At 39.6% G+C, this 12,202-nt stretch overlaps 1 protein-coding gene across 1 annotated transcript; it reads left to right on the forward strand.

Annotated features, from left to right (window-relative positions):
• The first annotated feature begins 4,682 nt into the window (after window positions 1-4,682).
• Window positions 4,683-8,198, forward strand: LOC141350398 (tripartite motif-containing protein 16-like). Its single transcript, XM_073855490.1, has 6 exons — window positions 4,683-5,276; window positions 5,526-5,621; window positions 5,831-6,064; window positions 6,196-6,355; window positions 6,483-6,542; window positions 7,398-8,198. Exons 1-6 carry the CDS (start codon window positions 4,689-4,691, stop codon window positions 7,925-7,927), a joined length of 1,668 nt encoding a protein of 555 aa, XP_073711591.1. The 5' UTR covers window positions 4,683-4,688; the 3' UTR covers window positions 7,928-8,198.
• The last annotated feature ends 4,004 nt before the right edge of the window (window positions 8,199-12,202 follow it).

Below are 12,202 nucleotides of genomic sequence, written 5' to 3' on the forward strand. Positions count from 1 at the left end.
ATAAATAATGTCACTGAGCCTGACTAAACTTACGAGCACTTTATTTGAGATCTTTTCAAATAAAAGATCATGTCACTTAATTCAACATGGATGAAAGTGCAATTTTAAATAAATTATTTATTGATAAATAATGTTCTTTTAAAGAAGCGAATTTTTTTTTGTAGCCTATTGCCATCAATCATAGTTCTTAGAAATAAAATTGAAATCGGCCAAAGCATGTATCAGCATGTCACAATTAAAGTAAAAATTGAAATTCTGAATTAGCCAAGGAAATTGGAACCAGTGCATCTTCACTTGAAACCCCCACCTCAAATGCCTCTTTAGATACCATCCTCCAAGCTGTATCCCCCAGAATCCTACAAACCTACCCAACCCCTTGAAAGAGCTTCAAGACCTTCTACTCTTCTTACAACCTGTTTTTCCTGATTTTGTCCCTACTCACCATCTCAAAGCCAGCTCCATTAAAGGATACCTAAGTGGAATCCAAAATTTTCCACAAACTTCTTTTTCGGCTCACCCTCTCCAGTAATAGCTAGCACCCAGACATCCATGCTCGTTAGGAATCCAAAGAACCCACCCGTCCTGATGCAAGACAGCCAGTAACCTTAGAAATACTCACCATATGCATCTCCACCCTTTGTCGAGATTTCCAGTCCACCAACACTACCCTCATACTCTACGCAATGTTCATTCTGGCCATCACTTGCAACTTCAATCCAAATAATCACCCAACAGTTTTCAGATCTATCACTTCCGGACAACGATACCATTTCTTATTCCATCAAACAAAGCAAGACAGACCAAGTGAGAAAAGGCCATTACATTTACATCTTCAACTTCCAAACACCAATTCAACCATACCAGACTCTCCTAGCATATCTACATTCCAGCGACTCCCAGACTAGATCCACATCAAACCCATCAAACCCTGACTCAAATCGCCAGGTTACACGCTTCCGGTTCCAAAACACCTTAAATCTGTCCTACTCATATCTGTCTTCCCAGCAGACCTCTTCTCCAAAACCTACATTCGATTGAATCGCTCCAACATCAGAGAAGCTCAATGAACCTTCATCAGCGGATCCCACCAGCTCCATCCCACCAGCTCCAAGACCACATAAACTATCAGACTTTATCCACTGCCGCAGCAGTGATGTTTCCTCTGCTCCCGCAGGAGCCCCCCTTTTTTCCCTGCACTCTACTAACCTCCACTGCTATGGAAGTGGTTTCCCTCTGCTCCCGCAGGAGCCCTCCCTTCCACAATTTCTCCACCGCCACAGCAGTGATGTTTTCCTCTGCTCTAACATCAAACCGCTCCCACATCAGAGAAACCCAACGAACCCTCATCAGCGGATCCCACCAGCTCCAAGACTGTATAAACTATTAGACTTTATCCACTGCCGCAGCAGTGTCATTTCTCTGCTCCCGCAGGAGCCCCCCTTTTTTCCATGAACTCTACTAACCCCCACTGCCATGGAAGTGGTTTCCCTCTGCTCCCGCAGGAGCCCTCCCTTCCACAATTTCTCCACCAGTACAGCAGTGATGTTTCCTCTACTCTCACATCAAACCGCTCCCACATCAGAGAAACCCAATCAACCCTCATCAGCGGATCCCAACAGCTCCAGGACAACACAAACTATAAGACTCTCTCCACTGCCACAGCATTGATGTTCCCTCTGCTCCCGCAGGAGCCAGCTTTTTACTAAAATCCACTGCCGCAGTAGTGGTGTTTTTACCATCTCCCGCAGGAGATCTGTTCTCCATTGCTGCAGCGGTGCCATTTTCTCTGCTCCCGCAGGAGCCCTGCTTTTACTAATCTCCACTGCAATAGCAGTGATGTTTCCCCTGCTTCCGCAGAAGCCCTACTCTCCACTGCCGCAGCAGTGACTTTCCTCTGCTCCCGCAGGAGCCTGTTTCCACCGCCGCAGCGGTGTTGTTTCCTCTGCTCCCGCAGGAGCCCTGCTTTCACTAACCTCCACTGCCATCGCAGTGATGTTTTCCTCTGCTCCCGCAGGAGCCCGTTTCCACTGCCGCAGCAGTGATGTTTCCCCTGCCTCCTGCAGATGCCTGTCTCTCCACCGCCGCAGCAATGTTGTTTCCTCTGCTCCGCAGAAGCACCGCTTTTACTAACCTCCACTGCCACAGCAGTGATGTTTCCTCTGCTCCCGCAGGAGCCCTGCTTTCCACAATTTTCCTCCACTGCCGCAGCAGTGATGTTTCCCCTGCCCTCGCAGGAACCTATTTTCACAGTGTTGCCATTTCCTCTGCTCCCGCAGGAGCCCTGCTTTCCACTTATCTCTACTACCATCGCAGTACTGTCTCCTCTGCTCCCGCAGGAGCCCTACATTTCACAATTCTCCACTGCCACAGCAGTGATGTTTCCTCTGCTCCCGCAGGAGCCCTAATTTTGACAATTTCTCAACTGCCGCAGCAGTGATGTTTCCTCTGCTCCCGCAGGAGCCCCACCTTTCACAATCTCCACTGCCACAGCAGTGTCACTTTCCCTGCTCCCGCAGGAGCCCTGCTTTTCACAATCTCTGCTCCCGCAGGAGCCCTGTTTTTCCCAACCGCCGCAGCGGGACTCTTCCCTCTGCTCCCGCAGGAGCCATGCCTTCTCACAATCTCCACTGCCACAGCAGTGTCACTTTCCCTGCTCCAGCAGGAGCCCTGCTTTTCACAATCTCTGCTCCCGCAGGAGCTCTCTTTCTCCACCGCCACAGCGGTGCTGTCTCCTCTGCTCCCGCAGGAGCCCTGTTCTTACAATTTCCCCACTGCCGCAGCAGTGATGTCTCCTCTGCTCCCGCAGGAGCCCTGTCTCTCCACCGCCGCAGCGGTGCTGTTTTCTCTGCTCCCGCAGGAGCCCTGCTTTTCACAATTTCCAACTGTCACAGCAGTTATGTTTTCTACGATCCCGCAGGAGCCCCGTTACCTCCCACTTTACATTCAGCAATTTTTGGGAGGACACACACAGTTCCCGGCTGCTGTCCGATGCTAGTTTGCGATCTTTTGGGGGATTGTTCTGGGTTCGGGCCTAAGGCTGAGCCCGGAACCCTCTCCCCGCCAGGAAGCGCTCCGGGCTCAGTCCATTAACGAGCTCGGAGCCCTCTCCTCGGACAGCACGCCAAATACGCATATTAATAACTCTGTTCTGAATTATTTGTAAGTGTGAACTCGTGAAATGATGTTTTTATTAACAAAGTTCGGGAGGAACACGTTCAAATAATCAACATAATCACCTCAACTACGACCAGCTGTTGACAATCAGCAATCAGGTATCCACCTGATCGGCATCAACAGAAACCTATATAGACTGGAAACCAACTCACCCTCATTCCTCGATAGTTTCAGCATCCCTCCACCTCCCCTTCTCCGCACGATTGCCTAAGTCACCTTACTAACCAGAACAGGGGGGATTGTTCTGGGTTCGGGCCTAAGGCTGAGCCCGGAACCCTCTCCCCGCCAGGAAGCGCTCCGGGCTCAGTCCATGAACAAGCTCGGAGCCCTCTCCTCGGACAGCACGCCAAATACGCATTTTAATAACTCTGTTCTTACTTATTTGTAAGTGTGAACTCGTGAAATATATATTTGTGGTTGTTGGTCAGGCATTGGCTGGGCATCACTTTGAAGGACGGCCAGTAGATCAGTGGTGTGTTGACCTCCACGGCAGCCGGAACTGGGTCTGTTTGTCTCAATGTCCTCGGGTTCGAGGACGAGACAGGGAGAGAGAAACAAAATCTTATTGTGTTTTAATATATGCTCGGCTCCAGACAGACTAGCTATTGCGGCATTAGTAGATTAGCCAGACGAGTTACGTGAACGCTTTGTTAAGTACATGCTAACTATTGCAAAATAAGTACATTTACTACACACATTATGTGTATGCTTAGTTAAAGAAAGAAGTCTTAAGTTTAGACTTAAAGTGATCGACTGTGTCTGATTCTCGGGCATCAGTTGGCAAATCATTCCAGAGCTTAGGGGCTAAGTAGGAAAATGATCTACCACCTTTAGACACTTGATATTCTAGGGATAGTTAAAAGACCAGCATTTTGCGACAGCAGTGTACATGATGGATTGTATTCTGATATTAATTCTCTAAGATACGAAGGTGCTAGGCCATTTAAGGCTTTGTAGGTGATTAATAGTATTTTAAATTGTATGCGACATTTGACTGATAGCCAGTGTAAAGATGCCAGATTTGGGCTTATGTGATCTGATGCAGACAGCATATGGCATAATTTTGAGATATTTCTAAGATGGAAGAAGGCTGTGCGGCAGACGTTGGAGATATGACTATCAAAGGATACATTGCTGTCGAACACCACACCTAAGCTCTTGTGTGAAAGATATATATTTCACAGAATGTTCTTTACATTTTATAGGATGATTTTATGTAGACAACATTAAATCACAAAAACACGACTTTAGCTTGGTAAACTTATTTAACTTGAATAAATAAAATGTGATTAAGATGAGGAACAGTATTTATTTATGGTAACAATTTTTAATAAACCAGATTTGTATTCTCACAAACTGTGTTGACTTTAAAACTGCAATCTAGTGGATGTTTGAAACTGGCCTGTTTGAACAAGTTGTGAAATGAGGAAATTCTTGATTTCTGGGAAAACGAAAGTACTGCTATCGATCTGAGCACTGTATGTACTTCTCTTTCTTTGTCTTCATACGGTAAAATGGCAGAAGCCTCTATTTTAGTATCTCAGGATCAGTTCAGCTGTTCAATCTGTCTGGATCTACTGAAGGATCCTGTGACTATTAACTGTGGACACAGTTACTGTATGAGCTGTATTACACACTACTGGGATCAGGATGATCAGAAGAGAAACTACAGCTGCCCTCAGTGCGGACAGACCTTCACTACAAGACCTGTTTTAGGTAAAAACACCATGCTGGCTGAAGTGGTGGAGAAACTGAAGAAGACTAAACTACAAGCTGCTCGTCCTGATCACTGTTATGCTGAAGCTGGAGATGTGGAGTGTGACGTCTGTACTGAGAGAAAACACAAAGCTGTCAAGTCCTGTCTGGTGTGTCTGAACTCTTACTGTCAAAATCATCTTGAACAACATGAGAATTTATTTAAAGGGAAGCACAACCTGATAGATGCCACTGGACGACTACACGAGATGATCTGCCCACAACATGATAAACCCCTTGAGATTTACTGTCGTACTGATCAACTCTGTATATGTTATCTGTGTATGGCAGGCAAGCACAAAAATCACGAAACTATATCAGCTGAAGAAGAGAAAACAGAGAAACAGGTATGACAACACAGACTATTAGGTTAATACCACCAATTCCGCTTTATTATAAATGTTTACTTGAACGAATTATTCAAATGTATCTAAAACTTAAAATAAGTCACTATAAACATGGGTCCTATAAGGGATTTTTTAATAACTCATACCAACTATATCCTGATGGGTATGAAACAATTTTACAGATATTCCTTAGCATCAATTCTTATGTACTGTTTATCGGTTTTATAATTATTAATACATACCCTACAGAAAGAACTGAAGGAGACACAGGGCAAATACCAGAAGATAATCCTGGAGATCCAGAAGAAGCTTCAAGAGCTGAGAGATGCTGTGGAGACTTATAAGGTGAGTTTTGATCAGAAGAACAACTGCTGTCTGCTGTTTCAGATCTGTTTCAGACTCAGTTAGGACTCTGATTCAATCAGTCAGTGAGGAGTTCAGTGCTGGATGACTTTGACTGAAGTTCACTGTGTGTAACAGACTGTGTGATGTACCAGTAAGAGCTGAGTGAATGCTGCTGATTCTAATGCTCCTCTCTCTGTGTGTCCTAACAGCGCTCTGCACAGACAGCAGTGGACGACACTGAGAGGATCTTCACTGAACTGATCCAATCCATTAAGAGAAGACGATCTGAGGTGACACAGCTGATCAGAGATCAGGAAAAGACTGCAGTGAGTGAAGCTGAAGGACTCTTGAAGCGACTGGAGCAGGAGATTGATGATCTGAGGAGGAGAGACGCTGAGCTGGAGCAGCTTTCACACACAGATGATCACATCCATTTCCTCCAGGTAACAGAGATCTGAAGAACAGTACAGTGGTGTTTAAGACGTGAAGAGCATGTTTTTAAGCAATTGTATTTTCTATTAAATGTTTCTGCATCTTCAGTCCGATTGTGTTGTTTGTCTTTGTGTTTGCGTAGAGTTTCCAGTCTCTCTCTACTTTTCTTGAATCTACAGACTCACTCAACATCACTGTCAGTTCTTTTCTCTCTTTCGGTGATGTAGAAAAATCTTTGTCTCATCTGAGAGAGAAACTGGAGGATTTCTGCAGAGAAGAGATAGAAAATATATCTGATAGGGGTAAAATGTCATTTATTTGGTCTTCAGAATGCATTATAATGTTGGAATAAAATACATATCAAAATATATCTGAAATATTTAAGATTACTATTGCCAATATTTACAATACAATGTTTATTTTCTCTAGTGAAACGCATAATGATTTTTCCTGTGCCTGAACCCAAGACCAGGGAGGAGTTCCTCCAATGTAAGTTACTATTAGCATAGGCGCTATATGGACAAAAGTATTAGGACACACCACTTAATTATTGAATTCAGGTATAAAATGCACTTTACAAACATCTGTGAAACAAAATGGGTCATTCTGAACAAGACCTCAGTGGCTTCAAGTATCCATACTGTAATAGGATGCCACCTTTGCATTTGAAAGTTTTGTAAATTATTTCTGCTGGATATTCCAGAGTCAACTGGTATTACTGCAAAGTAAAAGCATTTACAGCAACTTAGCCACAAAGCCACTAAAATAGCCAGTCCTCTGCTGATTTCTTAATTGAAAATTTCCACTTGAATTGCAAGAACTGTGTGGCGGGATCTTCATGAAATGGGTTTCCATGGCTGAGTAGCTGCATGCAAGCCTCACATAACCAATGCTGAGCGTCAAAGGAGTGGTGTAAAGTGGATTGATAAATCACACTTCTCTGTTTAGCTCTCAGATAGGTGAGTTGATGCGAACACTTTTGTAAAGAACTGGAACAGAGGTTACCAGGCCAGCCAAGCCTTCCCATCTTATATCCGTGCCTGACTTTGAAATTTGATACATAATGAATGGGCAAAAATTTCTTCATAAATTCTCCAAAATCTTTTGGGAAGCCTTCCAAGTAGAGTGGAAGCTGTAATAGCTGCAAAGGGGGACCACCTCCATCCATATTAAAGTCTAATATACTGTACTTGAATGGAATGCCATTGAAGTCCCTGTTGGTGTGATGGTCAGGGATCCCAATACTTTTGTCCATATAGTGTATATAGAGAATGTTGTATTTCGTCATCAACCAATTTGTTTTCACATTCCTATCAAACTTATTATTTGCTTTATTTTACTCAGATTCCCACCAGCTGACACTGGATTTAAACACAGCACATAAAAGTCTCTGTCTGTCTGAGGGAAACAGAGTGATTACTAACACTGGCACAGTCCAGCCATATCCTGATCATCCAGATAGATTTGATGAACCTCAGGTGTTGTGTAGTGACGGTGTGAGTGGACGCTGTTACTGGGAGGTTGAGTGGAGTAGTCAAGTGGGTATATCAGTGTCATATAAGAGCTGTAGCAGGAAGGGAGAGGGTAATAAGTGTTGGTTTGGGTATAATGATCAGTCCTGGTGTTTGTACTACCCTGACTCCAGTTGTTCATTATTGCACAATAGCATTGATACTAAACTCCCTGTAGTATCCAGATCTTCTAGAATAGGAGTGTATGTGGATCACAGTGCAGGATCTCTGTCCTTCTACAGTGTCTCTGATACAATGACCCTCATCCACAAAGTCCAGACCACATTCACTAAACCTCTCTATCCTGGGTTTTACATTAATAATACAAGCTCAAGAGCGAAACTGTGTGCTGTAACAAAATAAATGACACAGAATTTATGAATAATATTGTCATGTCACAGGTTTGAGCTCTATGATATAATTTGCTAATTAATTTATGTAACACTTTTATCCAAAGGCTTGAACATACAATTGATCATTCAATTCATATTTGATCAGTGATCACACACTGGGTTGGTAGATCTTTCATGAGTATACAAATAACTTCAAATATGAAACTTCCTGCATGATGACCATTTCTTTTTCTAATTTTTCTTGTGTGTATTAAATCTTCACATTAAAACCATTAACTCTTTCTGATGTTTGTTTGTCAAAGTTACTTTAGAAAATGATTCTAAAGTCTCCACTTTATTATTTTAATCTATGTAAGAACAAATGTTTACTTTGGTTTTAAAATATTTAAATATAGATACATGCAATAATATTTGCTAACACCTTTTGACACAGTAATCATTTTTAATTTTAACTATAATTTTCCCACAAGTGTTACATCTCTTACTGGCTTGGCTTTACAAATTGTATCTCTGACCAGAATATTTTGCCACTTTCACTTTCATTTCACTTAAGTGCAATATTGACAGCTATTGCTAGGGGGCGCGCAAAGACTAAAATTGGATTCAGTGTGCCTTTTACTCTCCCATTGGCACGAGTCAGAGCGTGCATATTTACAAAAAATATAAGCTAAGGTAAAAATGATTATACATTTATACAATTATACGTATCATACAAAGACTTTTTATATTGCTTCAAATATCTTATTAAACTGTCAAAACGAATATTGAGGAGTTAAATAAAATCAAACTGCCTGTGTTAAGAATGTTTTCAATTTTCTTAAATTAAAAAAAAATTGTTTGTGTTCAACTCAATCACTGTGTGGCGCGTCTCGTCCTCAAGTCTCGAAGCGGGTCACGCGCCCCCGCCCCACAAACCAAAACACGAGTGTGCGCACGAGAAATGCAGCACGGGATAAACCCTGTTGAATCCACACGCACTGGAAAAATCATAGAAAAAAAACAGCAAGAGCTTGAGTAAGGAGCAACAGAAAAGTCCGCCGCTGACGTAAGTCTTTTCCATTTTCAGTAGGTTTAATTGTTTTTTATTTGATAATTTATTTTAGTTGGATAAATAAAATCAGCTTGGAAAACCGTCTTCATTTGGAGAGCCATGCAGAGCACACGGCAATAAGCTGGATTGATATCTATACCAAGTAAAGAACTTCCCTTACGAAACAAAAATATATTGCAGTATATTGGAAAATATCATGTAATATATTAGGCAACATATTCCCATATATGGGATTTAATATTTATATTTTTCAATATATTGAAATATATGCATGAAACATAGATGTATATATGATACAAAATATATTGCAATCAAAAACAAAAAGGGCACTATATTTTTTACATGTAATAGTTTGTCTTTATATGCTTTGATATATTGCAATATATGCATAGACCATACATGTATATATGAGACAAAATATATTGCATTCAAGAACAAAAAGGCACTATATTTTTTACATGTAATAGTTTGTCTTTATATGCTTTGATATATTGCAATATATGCGTAGACCATACATGTATATATGAGACAAAATATATTGCATTCAAGAACAAAAAGGGCACTATATTTTTTACATGTAATAGTTTGTCTTTATATGCTTTGATATATTGCAATATATGCATAAACCATACATGTATTTATGAGACAAAATATATTGCCATCAAGAACAGAAAGGGCACTGTATTTTTTACATGTAATAGTTTGTCTTTATATGCTTTGATATATTGCAATATATGCATGAAACATACATTTATATATGATACAAAATATATTGCAATCAAGAACAAAAAGGGCACTATATATATATATATATATATATATATATATATATATATATATATATATATATATATATATATATATATATAGGATGCGTAACAGACACCAGCAACAAGGAGGCTGATAGATAGGTCCTGACCTATGATCCTGACCCACACTCCTAGCATGGAAAATTAAAAAATGGAATAATTAAACTGGGTTAGATACGAAAGTATTTGCTCCAATAATTGTAACGTCTCCAATACCACCTTGATTACTTGATCAACCTGAAATAGACTTAAAGATACATGAGAAAATTAAAGAGAATGGAGAGGTGGGTAATGTTAAAACATTAGTAGCAGAGTATATTAAAAATTCACATTATTCATTTCTTCAAGTATATACAGATGGATCAAAGAACATAGAAACTGGAAGAACAGGAGCTGCTTTCTATGTTCCAGAGTTTGATATTAGGAAGGCTGGAAGAATAACAGATGGCACATCTGTGTATACAGCAGAAATGGTTGCAATTCTAATGGCACTTGGATGGGTTTATGAAATAAGACCTGATAAAGTAATAATATGCTCTGACTCAATGGCTGTTCTGTTGAGCTTGCAATCAATGCAAACAAATAGAAGTGACATTTTAATAGAAATCATGATTACATTGTATAGTATTAAACGAATGGGAATAACAACTAATTTTGTATGGGTACCTGCACATGTGGGAGTTCAAGGGAATGAAGAAGCAGACAAAATGGCTAAAGATAGTTTAAATATGGATGAACCAAGTATTAATATTTCAATTAGTAGATCAGAAGGGAAACAATTCATTTTAGAATCATGTAATAGGAAATGGCAAACATTCTGGGATTCATGTCAAACAGGTCAACATTTTCATAAAGTTCAAAGGAGTATTAAGAAATCTAAAATCAACCATAATATAAGTAGAAGGGAACAAGTTATCCTCACTCATTTACGAACAGGTCATTCTTATCTTAATCACACGTTACATATAATAGGGAAACATAATACAGGGTTATGTGAAGTATGTTTAATAGAGGAAACAGTGGAACATGTAATGATGGTATGTAAGGTATATGAAAGAGAAAGGCAAAGTCTTAAGGAGGAAATGCAATCACTGGGAATTCAAGAGTTTACATTAACTGAAATATTAACTAACGGATTAAATGCAGGGGAAATGATACATGCAATCATGAGATTTATCAGGATAAGTGGATTAAAAAATAGAATATAGTTTTTTTTTTATTAGTTTATTCTCTTCATACTCCACCACAGTAGGTGGCGGTATGCACCTATGAAGTTGGTTCGCAATCCGCCATAAAATCAAAGAAGAAGAAGAAGAAGAAGAAGAAGAAGACCCACACTCCTAATCAGTAGGTGGCGGTAATGCCACTAAAAGTTGTTTGCCAACTGCCAGTAAAACTCAAGAAGAAGAAGAAGAAGGCTGATGTCAGCAGGCTTCAAGGACACTTCTAGTTTTAAAAGGTATATAAGTTTTCAGAGCTGGTGCTTTTCAGTTTTTATTGCATCTCTGAGAGATTTTTGTGAATAACTTGTTGTTCTGCTCCACAGATGCTGTTTTAAAACAGTTTCCTATTAGGCCAAGGAAGCTGATGTCAGAAAATCTATCAACAGTAGAATCTGCGAGCTAATGGCATTAAGACACCAGGTGAAGAGCAAAAGCACTGGTATTTAAGTGGTTTACATCAGTGAAGATCCAAGGTGGTCTCCTAACCAGGATAATGGACTGTTCTTTTGGCAAAAATTTTTTTTTTTTTTTGCTTTTTCACGGTTCCCAAAACTTCTTGAAAGTTTGTTTATTATTTATTTGTTCATTATTGTCTGTGCATTTTGTTTATTGATATTGTCTTTATTGATATTGTCTTTATATTGTATAATGGCACTGCTGAAATTTTGAAATGTACATTGGTAATTTAAGTTGCTTTAATTTATATTTTGTATATTTTTTTTGTTTAATGGCACTCTTTTAAAATGTAATTTATGTAAATGCAATGCAACACATTTATGTAATGTAATGTAAAGCCAATCACATTTCCTTTGACTGACCATATGCAAAACCTCTTGTGGTTTTAATGGGCCTATAGAGCTCTGTACCTCAAATTGGGTTTAGTATCTGTGCCTGATTAAAAGAAAATAAAGGTGGCTTTTGATAGATTACCCATCAGTCTGTGTTAATATGTGGTGTAAATGTTTGTATATTGCAGGTTGCATATTTAAGTATTTATATATTTTAGATGTTTCATGTACATATACTGTATATATCCCAAATATATTCATACATTGTATGTGCATGTTCTCATATATGTACACATATTGTGCATACATTTACAATAAATATGTACATATATTTCCATCTAATTTTACATAAATGTAAAATGTATTCCACAAGATATCGAAAACATATCTACATATATATTTCCATATAGTTGT

This window comes from Misgurnus anguillicaudatus, chromosome 2 (genome assembly GCF_027580225.2).
Source record: "Misgurnus anguillicaudatus chromosome 2, ASM2758022v2, whole genome shotgun sequence".
NCBI lineage: Eukaryota > Metazoa > Chordata > Actinopteri > Cypriniformes > Cobitidae > Misgurnus > Misgurnus anguillicaudatus.